This window comes from Mesoplodon mirus, assembly GCF_964341445.2.
Source record: "Mesoplodon mirus genome assembly, chromosome: 12".
Taxonomy (NCBI): domain Eukaryota; kingdom Metazoa; phylum Chordata; class Mammalia; order Artiodactyla; family Ziphiidae; genus Mesoplodon; species Mesoplodon mirus.
The window spans coordinates 17,594,709-17,614,998 of NC_138988.1; the positions used below are offsets into that span (position 1 = coordinate 17,594,709).

The 20,290-nt window shown below is 45.6% G+C and overlaps 1 protein-coding gene across 2 annotated transcripts in view; it reads left to right on the forward strand.

Annotated features, from left to right (window-relative positions):
- PDZRN3 (PDZ domain containing ring finger 3) overlaps nt 1-19,474 on the forward strand; it is a 256,435-nt gene extending 236,961 nt beyond the window's left edge. For both annotated transcript variants that reach the window (XM_082638600.1, XM_082638601.1), the window contains 5 exons: nt 10,960-11,058; nt 12,455-12,517; nt 14,803-14,904; nt 16,189-16,305; nt 17,027-19,474. In XM_082638600.1, the coding sequence (XP_082494726.1) occupies nt 10,960-11,058; nt 12,455-12,517; nt 14,803-14,904; nt 16,189-16,305; nt 17,027-18,595 (1,950 nt within the window). In that variant the 3' untranslated portion in view covers nt 18,596-19,474. The remainder of the gene's footprint in view (nt 1-10,959; nt 11,059-12,454; nt 12,518-14,802; nt 14,905-16,188; nt 16,306-17,026) is intronic.
- The last annotated feature ends 816 nt before the right edge of the window (nt 19,475-20,290 follow it).

The window sequence follows — 20,290 nt, forward strand, 5'->3', positions numbered from 1 at the left end:
ACCCCACTTGATCATGGTGTATGATCCTTTTAATGTGCTGTTGGATTCTGTTTGCTAGTATTTTGTTGAGGATTTTTGCATCTATGTTCATCAGTGATATTGGCCTGTAGTTTTCTTTCTTTGTGACATCCTTGCCTGGTTTTGGTATCAAGGTGATGGTGGCCTCGTAGAATGAGTTTGGGAGTGTTCCTTCCTCTGATATTGTTTGGAAGAGTTTGAGAAGGATAGGTGTTAGCTCTTCTCTAAATGTTTGATAGAATTCGCCTGTGAAGCCATCTGGTCCTGGGCTTTTGTTTGATGGAAGATTTTTAATCACAGTTTCAATTTCAGTGCTTGTGATTGGTCTATTCATATTTTCTATTTCTTCCTGAGTCAGTCTTGGCAGGTTGTGCATTTCTAAGAATTTGTCCATTTCTTCCAGGTTGTCCATTTTATTGGCATAGAGTTGCTTATAGTAATCTCTCATGATCTTTTGTATTTCTGCAGTGTCAGTTGTTACTTCTCCTTTTTCATTTCTAATTCTATTGATTTGAGTCTTCTCCCTTCTTTTCTTGATGAGTCTGGCTAATGGTTTGTCAATTTTGTTTATCTTCTCAAAGAACCAGCTTTTAGTTTGGTTGATCTTTGCTATCGTTTCCTTCATTTCTTTTTCATTTATTTCTGATCTGATCTTTATGATTTCTTTCCTTCTGCTAGCTTTGGGGGTTTTTTGTTCTTCTTTCTCTAATTGCTTTAGGTGCAGGGTCAGGTTGTTTACTCGAAATGTTTCCTGTTTCTTAAGGTGGGATTGTATTGCTATAAACTTCCCCCTTAGAACTGCTTTTGCTGCGTCCCATAGGTTTTGGGTCGTCGTGTCTCCATTGTCATTTGTTTCTAGGTATTTTTTAATTTCCTCTTTGATTTCTTCAGTGATCACTTCGTTATTGAGTAGTGTATTGTTTAGCCTCCATGTGTTTGTATTTTTTACAGATCTTTTCCTGTAATTGATGTCTAGTCTCATAGCATTGTGGTCGGAAAAGATACTTGATACAATTTCAATTTTCTTAAATTTACCAAGGCTTGATTTGTGACCCAAGATATGATCTATCCTGGAGAATGTTCCATGAGCACTTGAGAAAAATGTGTATTCTGTTGTTTTTGGATGGAATGTCCTATAAATATCAGCTAAGTCCATCTTGTTTAATGTATCATTTAAAGCTTGTGTTTCCTTATTTATTTTCATTTTGGATGATCTGTCCATTGGTGAAAGTGGGGTGTTAAAGTCCCCTACTATGATTGTGTTACTGTCGATTTCCCCTTTTATGGCTGTTAGTATTTGCCGTATGTATTGAGGTGCTCCTATGTTGGGTGCATAAATATTTACAATTGTTATATCTTCTTCTTGGATCGATCCCTTTATCGTTATGTAGTGTCCTTCTTTGTCTCTTCTAATAGTCTTTATTTTAAAGTCTATTTTGTCTGATATGAGAATTGCTACTCCAGCTTTCTTTTGATTTCCATTTGCATGGAATATCTTTTTCCATCCCCTTACTTTCAATCTGTATGTGTCTCGAGGTCTGAAGTGGGTCTCTTGTAGACAGCATATATATGGGTCTTGTTTTTGTATCCATTCAGCCACTCTGTGTCTTTTGGTGGGAGCATTTAGTCCATTTACATTTAAGGTAATTATCGATATGTATGTTCCTATTCCCATTTTCTTAATTGCTTTGGGTTGTTATTGTAGGTATATTCCTTCTGTTGCGCTTCTTGCCTAGAGAAGTTCCTTTAGCATTTGTTGTAGAGCTGGTTTGGTGGTGCTGAACTCTCTCAGCTTTTGCTTGTCTGTAAACGTTTTAATTTCTCCATCAAATCTGAATGAGATCCTTGCTGGGTAGAGTAATCTTGGTTGCAGGTTTCTCTCCTTCATCACTTTAATTATGTCCTGCCACTCCCTTCTGGCTTGTAGAGTTTCTGCTGAGAGATCAGCTGTTAACCTGATGGGGATTCCCTTGTGTGTTATTTGTTGTTTTTGCCTTGCTGCTTTTAATATGATTTCTTTGTGTTTAACTTTTGACAGTTTGATTAATATGTGTCTTGGTGTATTTCTCCTTGGATTTATTCTGTATGGGACTCTCTGTGCCTCCTGGACTTGATTAACTATTTCCTTTCCCATATTGGGGAAGTTTTCAACTATAATCTCTTCAAATATTTTCTCAGTCCCTTTTTCTCTTCTTCTTCTGGAACCCCTATAATTCGAATGTTGGTGCGTTTAATGTTGTCCCAGAGGTCTCTGAGACTGTCCTCTGTTCTTTTCATTCTTTTTTCTTTATTTTGCTCTGCATCAGTTATTTCCACTATTTTATCTTCCACCTCACTTATCCGTTCTTCTGCCTCAGTTATTCTGCTATTGATCCCATCTAGAGTATTTTTCATTTCATTTATTGTGTTTTTAATCGATGCTTGATTCATCTTTAGTTCTTCTAGGTCCTTGTTAACTGTTTCTTGCATTTTGTCTATTCTATTTCCAAGATTATGGATCTTGGAAATAGAATCTTGGATCAGCTTTACTATCATTATTCTGAATTCTTTTTCAGGTAGACTGCCTATTACCTCTTCATTTGTTAGGTCTGGTAGGCTTTTATCTTGCTCCTTCACCTGCTGTGTGTTTTTCTGTCTTCTCATTTTGCTTATGTTACTGTGTTTGGGGTCTCCTTTTTGCAGGCTGTAGATTCGTAGTTCCCGTTGTTTTTGGTGTCTGACCCCAGTGGCTAAGGTTGTTTCAGTAGGTTGTGTAGGCTTCCTGGTGGGGGGGACTAATGCCTGTGTTCTGGTGGTTGAGGCTCGATCTTGTCTTTCTGGGGGACAGGTCCACGTCTGGTGGTGTGTTTTGGGGTGCCTACTGCCTTATTATGTTTTTAGGTAGCCTCTCTGCTAATGGGTGGGGTTGTGTTCCTGCCTTGCTAGTTGCTTTGCATAGGGTGACCAGCACTGTAGCTTGCTGGTCGTTGACTGAAGCTGGGTGCTGGTGTTGGGATGGAGATCTCTGGGAGATTTTCGCTGCTTGATATTATGTGGAGCTGGGAGGTCTCTTGTGGACCCGTGTCCTGAAGTTGGCTCTCCCACTTCAGAGGCACAGCACTGGCTCCTGGCTGCAGCACCAAGAGCCTTTCATCCACCCGGCTCAGAATAACAGGGAGAAAAGGTAGAGAGAAAGAATTAGTAGAAGAAAGAAAGAGAGAGGGAAAGAAAGGAAGAAGGGAAGAAAGGAAGGAAGAAAGAAAGGAGGGAGGGAGGAAGGATGGAAAGAAAGAAGGAAAGAAAGGAGGAAGGGAGGGAGGAATGAAAGCAAAAGGAAGAGTGAATGGAAGAAGGGAGGGAGGGAGGGAGGAAGGAAAGAAAGAAAGAAAGACAGGAGGGAGGGAGGGAGGAAGGAAAGAAAAAGAAAGTGGAAAGAAGAAGGGTGGGAGGGAGGAAAGAAGAAAGAAGGAAAGGAGGATTCTGCTCTAATCTTTATGATTTCTTTCCTTCTATGAACTTTGGGTTCTGTTTGTTCTTTTTTCTCTAGTTGCTTTAGGTGTAAGGTTAGGTTGCTTATTTGAGATTCTTCTTGTTTGCTGAGGTGAGATTGTATTGCTATAAAGTACCCTCTCAGAATTGCCTTTTCTGCATTCCATAGGTTTTGGATCATTGTGCTTTCATTTTCATTTGTCTCCAGGTATTTTTTTATTTCCTCTTTGATCTCTTCAGGGATCCAGTGGTTGTGGGGTAGCATATTGTTGTTTAGCCTCCACATGTTTTGAGTGTTTTACAGTTTTTTTCTTGTAGTTGATTTCTAGCCTCATAGTGTTGTCATTGGAAAAGATGCTTGATGTGATTTCAGTTTTCTTAAATTTACTGAGGCTCACTTTGTTGGCCCAGCATGTGATCAGTCCTGGAGAATGTTCCGTGGGCACTTGTGAAGAATGTGCATTCTGCTGCTTTTGGATGGAATGCTCTGTAAATATCAATTAAGTCCACCCGGTCTAATGTGTCATGTAAGGCCTGTGTTTCCTTATTGATTTTCTGTCTGGATGATCTGTCCATTGGTGAAAGTGGGGTGTTAAAGTCCCCCACTATGATTGTGTTACTTTCGATTTCTCCTTTTATGGCTGTTACTATTTCCCTTATATACTGAGGTGCTCCTATGTTGGGTGCATATATACAGTTACAATTGTTATATCTTCTTTTTGGATCGATCCCTTGATCATTGTGTCGTGTCCTTCTTTGTCTCTTGTAACGGCCTTTATTTTAAAGTCTATTTTGTCTGATATGAGTATTGCTACTCCAGCTTTCTTTGGACTTCCATTTGCATGGAATACCTTTTAGCATCCCCTCACTTTCAGTCTGTACCTGTCCCTCGATCTGAAGTGGGTCTCTTGTAGACAGCATATATACAGGTCTTGTTTTTATATCCATTCAGTGAGCCTGTGTCTTTTGGTTGGAGCACTTAATCCATTTACGTTTAAAGTAATTATCGATATGTATGTTCCTATTGCCATTTTGTTAACTGTTTTGGATTTGTTTTTGTGGGTCTTTTTTCTTCCTTTCCTCTTTTGTTCTCTTGTGATTGGATGACTAACGTTAGTGTTGTGTTTGGATTCCTTTGTCTTGTGTGTGTGTGTATCTATTGTAGATTTTCAGTTTGCAGTTTCCATGAGGTTTTGATACAGCAGTGTATATATATACAAGATTGCTTTACATTGCTGGTCTTTTAATTTCAAATGCATTTCCAATCTCTTGCATTTGTGCTCTCCTCTTCTCACCATTGCTGGTTTTGATATCATATTTGTGTGTGGATGATTTCCTACCTTTACTGTATGTTTGCCTTTACCAAAGAGCTTTTCTATTCATAATTTTCTTGTTTCTAGTTGTGGCCTTTCCTTTTCTACTGAGAGAAGTTGCTTTAGCATTTGTTGTAAAGCTGGTCTGGTGGTGCTGAATTCTCTTAGCTTTTGCTTGTCTGTAAAGCTTTTGATTTCTCCATCAAATCTGAATGAGAGCTTTGATGGGTACAGTATTCTTGGTTGTTGGGTCTTCCCTTTCGTCACTGTAAATATATCGTGCCACTCCCTTCTGGCCTGCAGAATTTCTGCTAAGAAATCAGCTGATAACCTTATGGGAATTCCCTTGTGTGTTATTTGTTGCTTTTCCCTTGTTGCTTTTAAAACCTTTTTCTGTGTCTTTAATTTTTGTCAGTTTGATTGCTGTGTGTCTCGGTGTGTTCCTCCTTGGGTTTATCCTGCCTGGGACTCTCTGCACTTCCTGGCTTGGGTGACTATTTCCTTTCCCATGTTAGGGAAGTTTTCAGCTATTAATGCTTCCAGTATTTCCTCAGGTCCTTCCTCTCTCTCTCCTCCTTCCAGGACCCCTGTAATGTGAATGTTGGTGTGTTCAGTGTTGTCCCAGAGGTCTCTGAGACTGTCTTCATTTATTTTCATTCTTTTTTCTTTCGTCTGTTCCATGGCAGTGATTTCCATCATTTTGTCTTCCAGTTCACTTATCCGTTCTTCTGCATCAGTTATTCTGCTGTTTGTTCCTTCTAATGTACTTTTCATTTCAGTTACTGTATTGTTCATCTCAGTTTGTTTGTTCTTTAGTTCTTCAAGGTCTTTGTTAAACATTTCTTGCATCTTCTTGATCTGTGCCTCCATTATTTTTCTGAGATCTTGGATCATCTGTACTATCATTACTCTAAATTCTTCTTTGGGTAGATTGCCTATCTCCACTTCACTTAGTTGTACTTCTGGGGTTTTATCTTGTTCTTTCATATGGGACATATTCCTCTGCCATCTGATTTTGTCTAACTTTCTGTGCTTGCGGTTTCCGTTCCAGGCTGCAGGGTTGTAGTTTTTCTTGCTTCTGCTGTCTGCCCCCTGGGGGAGGAGGCTGTCTGAGAGGCTTGTGTAGGCTTCCCAGTGGGAGGCAGTGGTTCCTGCCCACTGGTGCATGGAACTGGGTCTTGTCCTTCTGGCGGGTAGGGCCATGCCAAGGGGCATGCCTAGAGGGCTGTAGGCTCAGGAAGACTTTATGCAGGCTGTCTGCTGATGGGTGGGGCTGTGTTCCTGCCCTCCTGGTTGTTTAGCCTGAGGCATCCCAGCACTGGAGCCTGCAGGCTGTTGGGTGGAGCCAGGACTTGGTGAGAAAATGGCAGCCTCCAGCAGGGCCTCATGCCAATGAGTACTCCTCAGAACTGCCGCCGCCAGTGTCTTTGTACCCTCAGTGAGCCACAGCCAATGCCCGTCTCTGCAGGAGACCCTCCAATACTAGCAGGTGGGTCTTGCCCAGAGTCTTATGAAGTCACTGCTTTTTTCCCTGGCTCCTAGTATGCACAGGACCCTGTGTGTGCCCTCCAAGAGTGGACTTTCTGTTTCCTACTATCCTGTGGAATTCCTGCAGTCAAACCCTGCCAGACTCTCTGAGGGCTCCTTCCTCTTGTAACCAGACCCCCAGGCTGAGGAGCCTGACGTAGGACTCAGAATTTTCACTCCTGTGGGAGAACTTCTGTGGTGTAATTATTTTCCAGCTTGTGAGTCGCCCCCCCCCCACAGTGGGTATGGGATTTGATTTTATAGCAGTTGCACCCCCTCCTACCATCTTGTGGCTTCTTTGTCTTTGGATGTAGTATATCTTTTTTTGGTAGCTTCCAGGGGTTTTTTGGTCCGTGGTTGTTGAGCAGTTAGTTGTGGTTTGGATGTTTTCATAGGAAGCGGTGAGCTGACATCCTTCTACTCCACTGTCTTGTCTCTGTCCTCGTGTGGCTTGTAAGTGATATTTTTCCAACTTCTGTTTCGAGTTCCCAAGAAGACCCAGGTAACACAAGGAAATATTATAGCCCATGCTATCTTAACATCATTGTCAAGTACATACCTAGAGTAAACCCCAGAGTAATACCCTGTGCTTTGTTTGTTTGCTTGTTTTATAAATTTATTTATTTATTTACTTTTGGCTGCATTGGGTCTTTGTTGCTGCATGCAGGCTTTCTCTAGTTGCCGCGAGTGGAGGCTGCTCGCCCTTGTGCGCGGGCTTCTCATTGCGGTGGCTTCTCATTGCCAAGCACGGGCTCTAGGAACACAGGCTTCAGTGGTTGTGGCTCATGGGCTCAGTGGTTGTGGCTCGCGGGCTCTAGAGCACAGGCTCAGTAGTTGTGGCGCACGGGCTTAGTTGCTCCGTGGCATGTGGGATCTTCCCAGACCAGGGCTTGAACCCGTGTCCCCTGCATTGGCAGGCGGATTCTTAACCACTGCGCCACCAGGGAAGTTCCCCTGTGCTTTATTATTACTGAAAATGTGCTTTACCGGCATCTGTTTATCCAGTACCACACATCCTTTTTAGAACCAGACCATTTTCAAGATAGAAAGCGGCTCCTAGAGGACTGCCCTTAAAGTAGAATTGCACTCCCCTTCTTGAGTCTGGTTTAAAGCATCAAGTGCTAAAGTTGTGCTTGGCAGCCAGCTGGAATTGGGGTGGGGCGTGGGGCTTGGACATCCTCAGGCGAGTGTTTCGATTGGAGTTGGCTCCTCCCATGCACTGCCCTGACACACAGCATATGCCTCAGGCTGCAGTCAGGCCTGGGCTTCTCCTCCACAGCAAGGACGTAAATTGGCCTTTGCAGTTTTTAAGTCAAGTCCGTCCAAAGTGAGAATGTGAGTGTCCCCATGACAGCCTGTCCTGGGAAAATTTGCAGCGGGATTTAAAGGCTCAGTGCAGTGCTGGGCTGTATATCATTCTGCTATATTGAGGAAGCGTTGTTTTCAGAATATCAGTGACTGCAAACAGACCTGGTAATCAGAACCTCTTCTCTACCAGGCAAAAATGTCATGTTTCACCAACACATGTTGTATGTAACATAAGTCCAAACAGCATTTATGGGGAATCTATGACTAATTTTCGAACCACATATGGGGTTAATGGCAGCATATAAAAAGGGTTTAAGTAAGGAAGAATGTAAGATACTGTTGTTGATTAATTATCAGTGATTCAGGTGAAAATACTTCAAAGCAACAAATGTTTTAGGATATCTTCCATGCCAGCCTGCTGTTTTTTTCTAAGAAAGTTGTCTCTTGTTATAGTAGTTCTTCAAATTTCTGTCAATCAAAAATATTGACCAAAAATAGCGTAGGAATGCTTTTCAGGTTAGGTTTTGATCAAAATCCTATTGATTGTAGATAGCAGACTGCACACATTTTAGGGACTAGGCCAAAATGCATGAAATCTGTTTTTACGTGTCAGACCTTCATCTGTCACATTCCTTATGAGTCTTCCTTTTTCCTACTTGAATACTCCTAGTATGTCATGCTGTTTTTTTCCCAAGACATCAGTTCCAGACTTTTCACTTTCCCGAGTTCTTAAACGGAGCCCTCAATTCTACGTGTGTATTACAGAGTCATGCTTCTCAGACTGTCAGTGGTGAAAGACCGGGGGGACCAGGTTAGCCGGTTGGTTTAATTTTTAACATGTCACTGACCAGTACGTGATTCTACCATGAGTGACTCCATAGCTCACCCCTTGCCACTTCAGCTCAGTAGTACCTGACGCAGTCTTACGCCGTGGTCAGTGAGACAAGTCTGCTAATCCTATCCTTGGCTATCATGACAGTGTCTAAGTGCTATAAAATTTCTAAACACTGCCCTCATTTTCCGCACCTGCCTTGCTGTGACCTTGAAGCCAACTTTGAGTCATAGTAGAATGAAGCCCAGTGGAGCTCTGGTATCTTTTGACCTTTCTTAAGATCTGTTCACCTTGGTGGCCCATCATTCAGTGAAAACTATAACCTGTAGTATCATTTTTATTCTGGGAAAAGTCATATCACAATGTTTGTTATCTAAGTTTTCTTCTTACAGCCTCTCCAGTTACCCTTCTCTCTGCTTTGGTTGCACGTGAACTTGTTCCAGAACCAGCTGGCTTCCACCTTGAAGCCAGGGCTCTGTGGCAGCAGTGGGGCTGCAGTGGTGCATCTGGAGCCAAACGAGTAATCAGGAAATTACACGGATTTACACTACCTCTTAGGAAGCGCCGAAACGGAGAAGGTCTTCCCTTCTGCCTGTACCCAGATGAAGTGTAACCTGAGAGAGAAACTTGGGCATGCGTTTGAAACATGAGGATGATGTGGGCCTAGTATATTTGCGGTATGCAAATGGGTTATTCCAAAGTACCTGGAAAGAATGTGCCCTCGTGGTTAAACTCGTGCTACCTCTTTGATTGCTTAGTCTTTTTCTCAAAACACGAGAAACGAAATTTCCATCCAACTCAACTAAATTATCAGAAATTAATGGGATTTCATTTAAGGGAAACGTGCCACGTTGCTAAAGCTATAATGAGGAAGTCACTGAATTAATGAACATGTCAATATTCAGAAAATAAAATTATCTTATTGGGGGGCATGAGAAATACACGCACTCGGCTGCAAACAACGGCTCTGACTTCAGGCAAGAAGCTGCCTGCACGTATTGTACTGCAGTTTTCTGTGGACTGTCTCTGGGCCATTAGTCACTGTGCTGAGAGCTCGGCAGTCCCGTCTCAGTGACTCTTCACCCTGTCCAAGTGTCAGGGTGACATGCGCTAGTGAGGAAGCAGGCTTAGATATAGTAACAAGCCCATGAAACCCCGTGATGAAGCTGCTAGAAAGAGCTAGAGTTGAGATCTGCACACAGGTCTGCCTGTCTTCTGAGCCTCAGCTCTTCAGCACCATACTATACTCTACACAGCAGCTGGAAAGCCTGCTGAAAATATCGAGCAGATCATGGCAGTCTTCACCTTAAAAGTTTTCCAAGGCTTCCCGTGATGCTGAAATCAAATCCGAGCTCCCCAACACTGGCCCGTTGGCCCCACTGCCTGGCTATGCTCAGCCTGCTTCTCTCTTCCTCATTCACAGGGCTTCAGCCCTCCTGGCCCCAGGGCCTTTGCACCTCCTGTTCTTCTGTCTCGAAAGTATCCATGGTATTGGGCACCCAGGGGAGGGTTCCGTAAGTATCTGCTATGTAACTGTGTTGAGCTTTGACCACAAAAACAACTGTGCCCTCACCAAGAAGAGCCAGGAGAGAGAAGATATTTCCAGAGACAGACCCCATCTCAGAGCTCCTGCTGGTTGGCAAGCAGCTAACACTAAACACCAGACCGGGGCCTCTGCCTGAGAACTTATCATCAGGCAGCCCTTGGCCCTTCGTGCTGCTGCGTCTCGTGTGGGTGGTTGGCAGGATGGGTGGAAAGGGAGACTTGGCCCATGAACGCTTTCAGAGAACCACGCCACTTCCTCCAAGGGTCCAACAGTTTTCAAAGTTCTGACTTCATTCCAAAGCGCAGGTTAATTGGCAAATACATTGGCGTTCCCTGTGCCCTTGTGTCTCGCGTTTGGGCTCACTTTGCTTTTATCTTAATTTGCTGTAATAGCGGCGGAAACTAATTTCTCGACTGTAAATATCACAGCTGTTGGGGAAAGCGTTAATCGCGTGCTATCACGTTACCCTCCTTCCTTGGATCAATTTATGTGTAGTCTGTTTGCAAGTTCTGTTACTGTGCCTATTAACAGAACACAACGGGAAATAATCTCACCAAACACATTGGAGACATTTGTACTGAAATGGCTGGATGGTTTGGGGTTTGGAAATATTCTTGTTTGTGGCAGACGTTGAAAGAATGCTTTTTAAAAGCCCGACCCCAGAAGTCTTGACGCTGAGTGAAATATGGGTAATTTTTCTTTAGGGGGATCAATAAAATAACTATTTTCAAAATGACTTTATATTGACTGAAAGGTCAGAAATGCCCTGGGCATTGATCCCATGCCCGTAATCACTTTTTTGTTTAGTAAGTTAACTGCTCTGCCCACATCCAATGCAAAGAATCCAGTTCATCATTTAAACGAAATGTTTTTTTAAAGCATTTGACGTCCTCCCAGCCCTCACTGCCTGCCGGGGTCTCACAGGGACATGCCCTTTCTTTGTCTAGGAAGTGGATCTCTACAGAATGAACAGCCAGGACAAGCTGGGCCTCACAGTATGCTACCGGACGGACGATGAAGATGACATTGGGATCTATATAAGCGAGGTATCGGGGCTGATTTTTTTTTTATTAGTTTCTGCTTTATAACAAAGTGAATCCGTCATACATATACATCTGTTCCCACATTCCTTCCCTCTTGCGTCTCCCTCCCTCCCACCGTCCCTATCCCACCCCTCCAGGGGGTCACAAAGCACCGAGCTGATCTCCCTGTGCTATGCGGCTGCTTCCCACTATCTATCTACCTTACGTTTGGTAGTGTATATATGTCCATGCCTCTCTTTCGCTTTGTCACAGGGGCTGATTTTTTATAACTATATAGCAAGAGCAAGAGAGTTGGTCTCTTTTTTTTTTTTTGCCTTTTATGTGTTAACCAACCTTAACTCTGGCTCATGGAGATGTCTGTGGAAAGACGCAGACAGATTTCTTCGTCCCCTTTATCACGCTCCATGGGGTTACGTCTTTACATAGGGGTTAAGTTCTAATGTCGGCACATAAGACAAAACTACCTTCAGAAGCCTGCAAATCGGCCATAAAATGGAGCCGTGTACATGGCTTTGTGTGTTCAACCCCGAGGGAAGAGCAGATTCGCATTTCCCTTCTCGTGTTCATTGAATGGGATGGGGGAGGGCATCATTTACACTTTTTAAAGTATTTCTGTGTCTGTTTCTCTTTTTTCTTTTCTTTTGGTGCGGTGTGTATAGTTGAATTCACGTTAAGTTCAGTGCAACTTCAAAGTACATAGACAGAAGCTATCTTGATCTTCCCAGAGGAGACAATGCAAAGCAACTGATTTCAGGATAGATACCTTACCACGCACTGCCCTCTTTGCAAGCACAGAAACCCCATGTTGTCAGGAAATAAAATCCATCCCCATGGGATGAATCAAGGGATGTGTCTGCTAGGCTTAATAATTATCCCTTTGGGTATACTTCCCCCACCAAGCCCATCATTACTGCATTTCGGGGGTGTCTCTCCCAAACTCAGTCCCACTTGTCTCAATTATATTTCATTTTTAAAGTTACTTTCCAAAATTTAATATACACATTTGGTAAAATAATTAAGCTCTGGTTGCTAGCCCACATGATGAAGGGTACCCTTTAACCTGTTCTACAGCACACTTCTGATTTTCATTCCTGTGCACGCAACAGGAGGCAGCTGTGCCTCTTCATCCCCTCAGGTCACCAGGGTCTGTGCACACTGCTGTGTAGCAGGGTTGCCGTGCAAGGATCCCGGAACACAGCCTGGAAAGGGCTTGGAAACAGATCAGTCCCTGTTCGTCTCCCTCTGCATGACCCTAAGTCTTGTTTATTTCGGTGCAAAACGAAAACAGAGGGACGAGCACGACTATGTGTTAGAGGCAGACTTTGGAAAGGGCCGTTGTTTATTTTCGTGCGTGTTTAAGTTACCCACTCCGTGCTGAGATGTCTGCTGTGTGTTGCAGATCGACCCTAACAGCATCGCAGCCAAGGATGGGCGCATCCGAGAAGGAGACCGCATCATCCAGGTAGGTCAGCTTCCTCTGTTTATCACTAAAGGAAGAGCAAACTGGTTCTCATAATAGCTTTGGGGTGGAAATGCAGAAGTTAACAAACAGGGGGTTGCAAATATCAGGTGTGTGGTGAGGCCAGAGAAGGTAATGGCTGAAGTACAAGCTATGGAAAATACCTGGCAACAGGGTGTGGTGAGGCGTGAGACAAACTGGAGAGAGGACGCATGCCCCACCTAAACAGGAAAGCTGCCCCAGCGCTTTGCAGCATATGAGCCAGCTCATCTCCCTTCCTTTTCCTTCTCTTCGGGCCACAGACAACACATTAGTGGGCCAGATCGGGCCCACAGTTCTTGTGAACCAAAATAATGCTCATTTGAGCTTTCTCTGAAGGATTAATTTTGGACTGAACATTTCAAGTTTGAGCCATCTTTTAAACTCCATGACTCAGCATTTAACTAGTATATGCCATGGCTTTTAAGAGTGGTTTCTTTATCTGTAAAGGATACCTGTTGCTCTTTCTGAGTCAAAATGAGACCAGTCTTTTTTTCCCTTTAATTGTCTTTTAAGCTTTAATTATTTTTTTAACAAGTAACATTTTTTATTGAAGTACAGTTGATTTACAATGTTGCATTAGTTACAGCTGTACAGTAAAGTGACTCAGTTATTATACATGTGTATACATTCTATTATTTTCCATTACAGTTTAATCACAGGAGATTGGGTATAGTTCCCTGTGCTTCACATAGTGTAGGACCTTGTGTTTATCCATTCTCTATATATACCAGTTTGCCTCTGCTAATCCCAGACTCGCAATCCAACCCTCTCCCACCCTCGTCCCCCTTGGCAACCACCAGTCTGTTCTCTGTGAGTCTGTTTCTGCTTCATAAATAGGTTTATTTGTGTCATATTTTAGGTTCCACATATGAGTGCTATCATAAGATAGTTGTCTTTCTCTTTCTGACTTCCTTCACTTAGTATGATAATCTCTAGTTGCATCCACGTTGCTGGAAAAGGCATTGTCTCATTCTTTCTTTTTGATGGCTGAGTAATATTCCATGGTCTGTATGTACCACACCTTCTTTATCCATTCATCTGTCGATGGACGTTTAGGTTGCTTCCATGTCTTGGCTGTCGTAGCAAACAGTGCTTCAGGGAACATTGGGGTGCGTGTGTCTTTTGGAATTAATTATAGTTTTGTCTGGATATATGCCCAGGAGTGGCACTGCTTGGATCCCATGGTAATTCTATTACAGTCTTTTTTAATCTCACAGAAATTGAGAGGCTCTGGTTCATGGGTAGAAGACATAGCTTCTACCTCTGCTCCTTCCTGTCTTCTCATTTCGAATCCACTGTGTTTATACCTGTCACTGCCTACCTCATTGAGAGTAATTTTCATTTCCTTTTTCCACTGCTTATTCTTACACTTGGCCTGACTTCAGCCCGGACTGTCATTGCTGACAGGGCTGAACCCTCAGGAGTAACGGCCTTTTCAGTGGCTCTAGTTTTCCACTAGCATCTGCCATGGGCCACGGAAGCACTGAGTTCCTTAGCTGGCCCTCCCTGCCTCCCGGACAACCCCACATCCCCTCGTTGACCCAGATCCATCACCCCCTTTGCTGCCCGTTCCTTCACTGGCATAGAGAGTCAAGAGCAGGCTCCCCTTCCAGCTCCGTGGGACCATTGCTGTGTACCCTGGAGCTGAGACCCCCAGACCAGCAGAGCTCGAAGGTGCCAGGACAGGAAGCCAAAATCCTGCCAGAGAGCGATCAGGTGTGATGGTGAGAGACCCCCCTCCTGCTTGAGCTTCTGTCCCACCTTAAAACATTAAAGTGTGAAACTGGGAACAGAGAACTCTGCATAATTCCAGCACGTTCATGTACAACGCCCATCGCTGCTTTTTTCTCCGATATCTGAAAATTAGCTGTAGTCATGCTTTGGTATATTCCATTTAGACTCCTGCCTGAGAATATTTAATTATGTGTCATTAAATTGCTTAGATGTTTTCCCTCTTCACAACGCTGTGATTTTTCTCAGGGCTGCCTTTTGGAGTCCCAGCTACTTCTGTTCACGTAGCCTCCTCCTGGGCACTACCCCCGGGGAGGCTGTCATTGTAGACCAGAGACACTGCGTCAGTTTGAGCAAGGCCTTTCCTTCTGAAAACCAGCGTATTCTTTTCAAGCTGCCTGGAAGTTCTCTGTTCCAGCTGTGAGTGGTGACAGATGCAGGCCTGCAACAGTGCAGAATGATTCTGCACAACTTGCTCAGGCTACTTGTCCACCCCTCCACCTTTTTCTTTTTAGATTAACGGGATAGAGGTACAGAACCGCGAAGAGGCCGTGGCTCTTCTAACCAGTGAAGACAACAAGAACTTTTCCTTGCTCATTGCAAGGCCCGAACTCCAGGTGAGTCAGCTTCCGGCACAGTGAAGCTGGGTCTGTAGTTCTAAAATCAGTAACAGAGTCTAACAACGTCCCTGGCCTTGCAGAACACTGCCCACGTATCGAATCTGAACTTGAAGGTACTCCGTACCCCAGAAAGGTAATCTGAGTTGCTCAGACTTGCAATCTGTTTCTCGTTTTGACCTTCTAAGGAGCGTGCTGACATCCACCCTGGCATTTACACGGCGGGCCCCGCACGTTCGTTAATGCAGGGAGCGTAATGAAGGAAAAGAGGAGGGAACATAAGGGCATGGAAAACAGCCAGGGTCATGCCCCTCAACATGTTTGACTTCCAGGGACCTGACCAGTTTCTGTGTGGGTCTCATTTACAACTGCAGAGTGTTAAGGAACGTACAGCATGATGATTATAGTTAATAAACTTCAGGTGTTCTCATCACCCAAAAAATAGTAACTGTGAGATACGTTAGCTACTTGATTGGTAATTATTTCACTATGTATATATGCACATCAAATCATCGTGACGTACATGTGCCACGTAGTACAGTTTTTACTGTAAAAAAAAGGAAAGAAACTTTGGTTAGCAGACTCTTCCTTAAAGGGTCAAAGAAAAAGTATGATGGGCTTTGGGAGCTGTGTATATGGTCTCTGGTGCCGCTGCAGTGCAGAAGTAGCCGCAGACAATGTGTAAACAAAGGGGCTTGGCTGTGTTCCAATTACACTGTTTTTAAACAAACAAAAATAGGCCACAGGCCAGATCTGGCCCACGGGTGGTCGATGTCAGACCCCTGAGTGGTCTGCTTTTGTACGGGCACGAGAGAGAAGAGCCTGATAAAAGTGACAGGCCTTGCCCAAGACTAACAAACGGCTAGGTTAGGAGAGCTACCTTTTTCTTTTTTGTCAGAAAGAACTCTTTCCGTACTGTAAGTGCCTTCTCTCGGGGGTCTGCTAAACTTGTGTGTGGGCCTTCAAGCCGAAGAGCAGGCAGGGCTACTCAGTGGCCTCCTTCACTGAAAGGAGCTAACCTGGGGGAAAGCGCTTCCCCCTCCAACAGTAAAACAGCAGACCACAGCCCTGTCCCCCGACGGGTAGGGTGGGAGCTGTCTTCACCGTGAGCAGGGGGTAGTCGTCTGTCGTAGAGCAAAACGACAGGCAGCCTGCATTTCGATGACCCCTGGAGGGGGCCCCAGAAGTATTTCTCCCCAGGGTTACTGTCCTTTAAATAAATACATAAAATGAAAGCGAAAGGAGCCTCAGCTGACGCATGTGTGGGCGGCTGCCTCTCCCCAGCTGGACGAGGGTTGGATGGACGACGACAGAAACGACTTTCTGGACGACCTGCACATGGACATGCTGGAGGAGCAGCACCACCAGGCCATGCAGTTCACCGCCGGCGTGCTGCAGCAGGTACCGCCCCCCACCAGCCCCTCCGCCCTGCCAGCAGCAGGGAAAGCCGGCCCCGCACCTCCCTCGGGATGCCGAAGACCCTGAGCAACCCAGCTGCCGCCGGGAAGACGGCCAGCAAACTAACTAACTAAGTGCTTTTCTGTTCGCCCGAGTGAAAGGCAAGCCCGTAGTTTCCCTGACCACGAGAGTGCCGTGTGGCTTATAAAAGCAAAAGCAGTAATGCCCGGGTACCCCTGACCTTCTGATACTCGTTTCGAAACCAAACCCCCCTGTGCCGGCATTAATGTATCGCTAGATCCGAGAAAGAAAAAGTCATGTTTTCAAAAGCAAAGCAATTCCCTCTGTTTAACCTGAGCTGCTTGGCACCCTTTCCGTGCCCCTTCTATGCCACCACCACTGTCAGAGATACCCTAACTAACTACTAATCGAGGGCCTTAGGAGCTAAAAGGACGTCATCTGTGCCTCCTGCTTCCCGTGCGTGCACAGGGGTCCTCGAATGGCTGGAGTCACTCGGTGAGGTAAGGTGACTAGCGTCCTCCTTTCCCAGGTGTGGAAACTGAGGCCGAGGAGGAGGTTCAGTGGCTCCCCCAGGTCAGGCTGACCGGGTAGTTAACCCGTAGCTAATTCCCAGGCCCCCCCTCCTACAGGAAGAGTCACACCTGGGAACTGCACCTCCGGCGTCCCTCACTGTGCCCGTGTGTTCTTGTTTTCTGTCGTGTAGAAGAAGCACGAGGAAGACGGGGGAACCACAGACACGGCCACCATCCTGTCCAACCAGCACGAGAAGGACAGCGGCGTGGGCCGGACGGACGAGAGCACGCGCAACGACGAGAGCTCAGAGCAGGAGAACAATGGCGACGACGCCCCTGCGGCCTCCCCGCCGCTGGCCGGGCAGAGGAAGCTCACGTGCAGCCAGGACACCCTGGGCAGCGGCGACCTGCCCTTCAGCAACGAGTCCTTCATCTCGGCCGACTGCGCCGACGTCGACTACCTGGGCATCCCGGTGGACGAGTGCGAGCGCTTCCGCGAGCTGCTGGAGCTCAAGTGCCAGGTGAAGAGTGCCAGCCCCTACGGCCTGTACTACCCGGGCAGCCCCCTGGACGCCAGCAAGAGCGACCCGGAGAGCGTGGACAAGGAGCTGGAGCTGCTGAACGAGGAGCTGCGCAGCATCGAGCTGGAGTGCCTCAGCATCGTGCGCGCGCACAAGATGCAGCAGCTCAAGGAGCAGTACCGCGAGCCCTGGATGCTGCACAACAGCGGCTTCCGCAACTACAACACCAGCGTTGACGTGCGCAGGCGCGAGCTCTCGGACATCACCGAGCTCCCCGAGAAGTCCGACAAAGACAGCTCGAGCGCCTACAATACCGGCGAGAGCTGCCGGAGCACCCCGCTCACCTTGGAGATGTCCCCCGACAACTCCCTGAGGCGAGCGGCCGAGGGCATCGGCGGTCCCGGCATCGAAGGCGCTGTGGGGACCACCGAGGCGTACGGGCCGTCCCCAAGGAATCTGCTCTCCATCACGGAAGATCCCGAAGTGGGCTCCCCGGACTACAGCCCTTCCCCTGAAGAGCTGGACCCCAGCCAGGCCCTGGAGGGCAAGGAGAGGAAACCCAGCGACGGCAGCGGGAGCCCCACCCCCAGCCAGAAGCTGGGCGGCGCCTCGTACCTGTCGCCCTTCCCGCACTCCCCCTACAAACACGCCCACATCCCGGCGCACGCGCAGCATTACCAGAGCTACATGCAGCTGATCCAGCAGAAGTCGGCCGTGGAGTACGCGCAAAGCCAGATGAGCCTGGTGAGCATGTGCAAGGACCTGAACTCGGCCAACCAGTCGGAGCCGAGAATGGAGTGGAAAGTGAAGATCCGGAGCGACGGGACGCGCTACATCACCAAGCGGCCGGTGCGGGATCGCCTGCTGCGGGAGCGCGCGCTGAAGATCCGCGAGGAGCGCAGCGGCATGACCACGGACGACGATGCGGTGAGCGAGCTGAAGATGGGGCGGTACTGGAGCAAGGAGGAGAGGAAGCAGCACGTGGTGAAGGCCAAGGAGCAGAGGCGGAGGCGCGAGTTCATGATGCAGAGCCGGCTCGACTGCCTGAAGGAGCAGCAAGGGGCCGACGACAGGAAGGAGATGAACATCCTGGAACTCAGCCACAAAAAGATGATGAAGAAGAGGAATAAAAAGATATTTGATAACTGGATGACGATCCAAGAACTCTTAACCCACGGCACGAAATCTCCAGACGGCACTAGAGTATACAATTCGTTCCTATCGGTGACTACTGTATAATTTTCACTTCTGCGGTATGTACATAAGAGAGAACACTACCGTTGAGGTAGCAATTCCTGCCTCGTTCAATGCGGCAAGCTTTTGTATATAAGATAAATAGCGTCATCATGTTTATAGTCGAAATCAGCGAGCCCTACCCACTCACTCTGGGTGTCGTCTTAGCTCTATTTTAAGCGGAGAAAACCCACCCGTAACTGTCTTGGAAGGCAATATTAGCAAAACACAGAGCTTTTTTTTCAAATAGCAGTGGTACTTTTTATACTCGTTACTACCTTTTACATGAAGTTTTTAAATTTCAAAAAGATCTTTTATTAAGCATACCTTCACAGAATAATTTGTTTACACACTATATTCATATACGAAAGTTAAACACACTTTTTTTTTTTTGCCTGCCGAAAACTCAGATACGACTGCCAGTATCTATTTTTAATGGAACCCTACCTTATAATATGTGAGTGACCGTTTAACATTAGGTCAAAGCTTCAGCTCCAAAAACCACCAAACTGTGGTTCACGAGGTATACTACACATAACCAAACCAGCGGTGTTTGTTTGTTTAGAATTGGGATACGCATTTAAACATTCTTCTCCTGGTTAAAGTTCCCAAGAGAGTGTAAAGGTTTTTAACAGAAGGCAAACTATAACGCAGCTTCGTGGAAGTTTAAAGCATGTTTGCAGCTACTGCAACCCGTTGGAGGACTTTGCATGTACAGGAAAGTTGTGGATGGAGTCGGTTTGTGGAATTTTAAGTGCTCACTGTAGTAAACCTTTGCCTTGTAGATTCAAAGGGACAGACTTTTACGAGCAAATTCAGAGAACCATGGTTAGTTCTAAACAGTAAGTAAAATGAAGTTAAAATAAATTATTATTTTCTATTTGATATGTTTTGAAGTGATTCCTCATTTTGCAGTGGTGCTTATAAAATAAAAGCCTTTTGCAGGGTGTATTTTTTTTCCTTCATTGTATTACCTGCTGCCTCGGAAGAATTCGAGCGTTTCAGATCATCCACTACCTTCATTCTGCCTGGAATCCAAAGACAGGTCTGTTTGGTAGGAAAAAAGAAAAGCAATCAAACTCACCGTTGAATCTAGCATTCGAATGACTGTCTTGCAGAAAGCCTCAACTTGGCCCACGATGCTATACACTGGAATAACTGAGCAAGTTTATCAACCAAGCTCGTGTTCACAACGAAACCCCTTTGGTTTACTGCCTGTCAGTAATATGTAACATCTCTGAGTAGCTAGGCCCAACTTTCCATTTCTAAGATGCATCTGCAAAAACCACAATATTTGCATAGAACAGCAAGGGTCACCAAAGTGGGTGGGCTTCAAAACTGGTATCTTTCATGCCGCAACAACCCACAGAATCCCAAATACTGAATTCACTACGAATTGTTCCCCGATTATAGTGTTCACACAGATGTCAGCTATAATGTCTACTAAAAAGACATACGTACATACATACATACATACATACACAAATGAACGAATGACTGGGATTACGAAGGGTATCATTTTCATTTGCCATGATGCCAGACATCTGGTTTTCTCACTGAAATTTGGATTGAAGTGGCCAGGTGTTTAGGTATCTGAGACTTAGATTCCTCCAACACACCCTGTTCAAACCCATATTCCTCCCTTGCGGCCAACATCTTAAGACTAGTCATTAGTAGTCATACTTCCATTAGAACAAACAA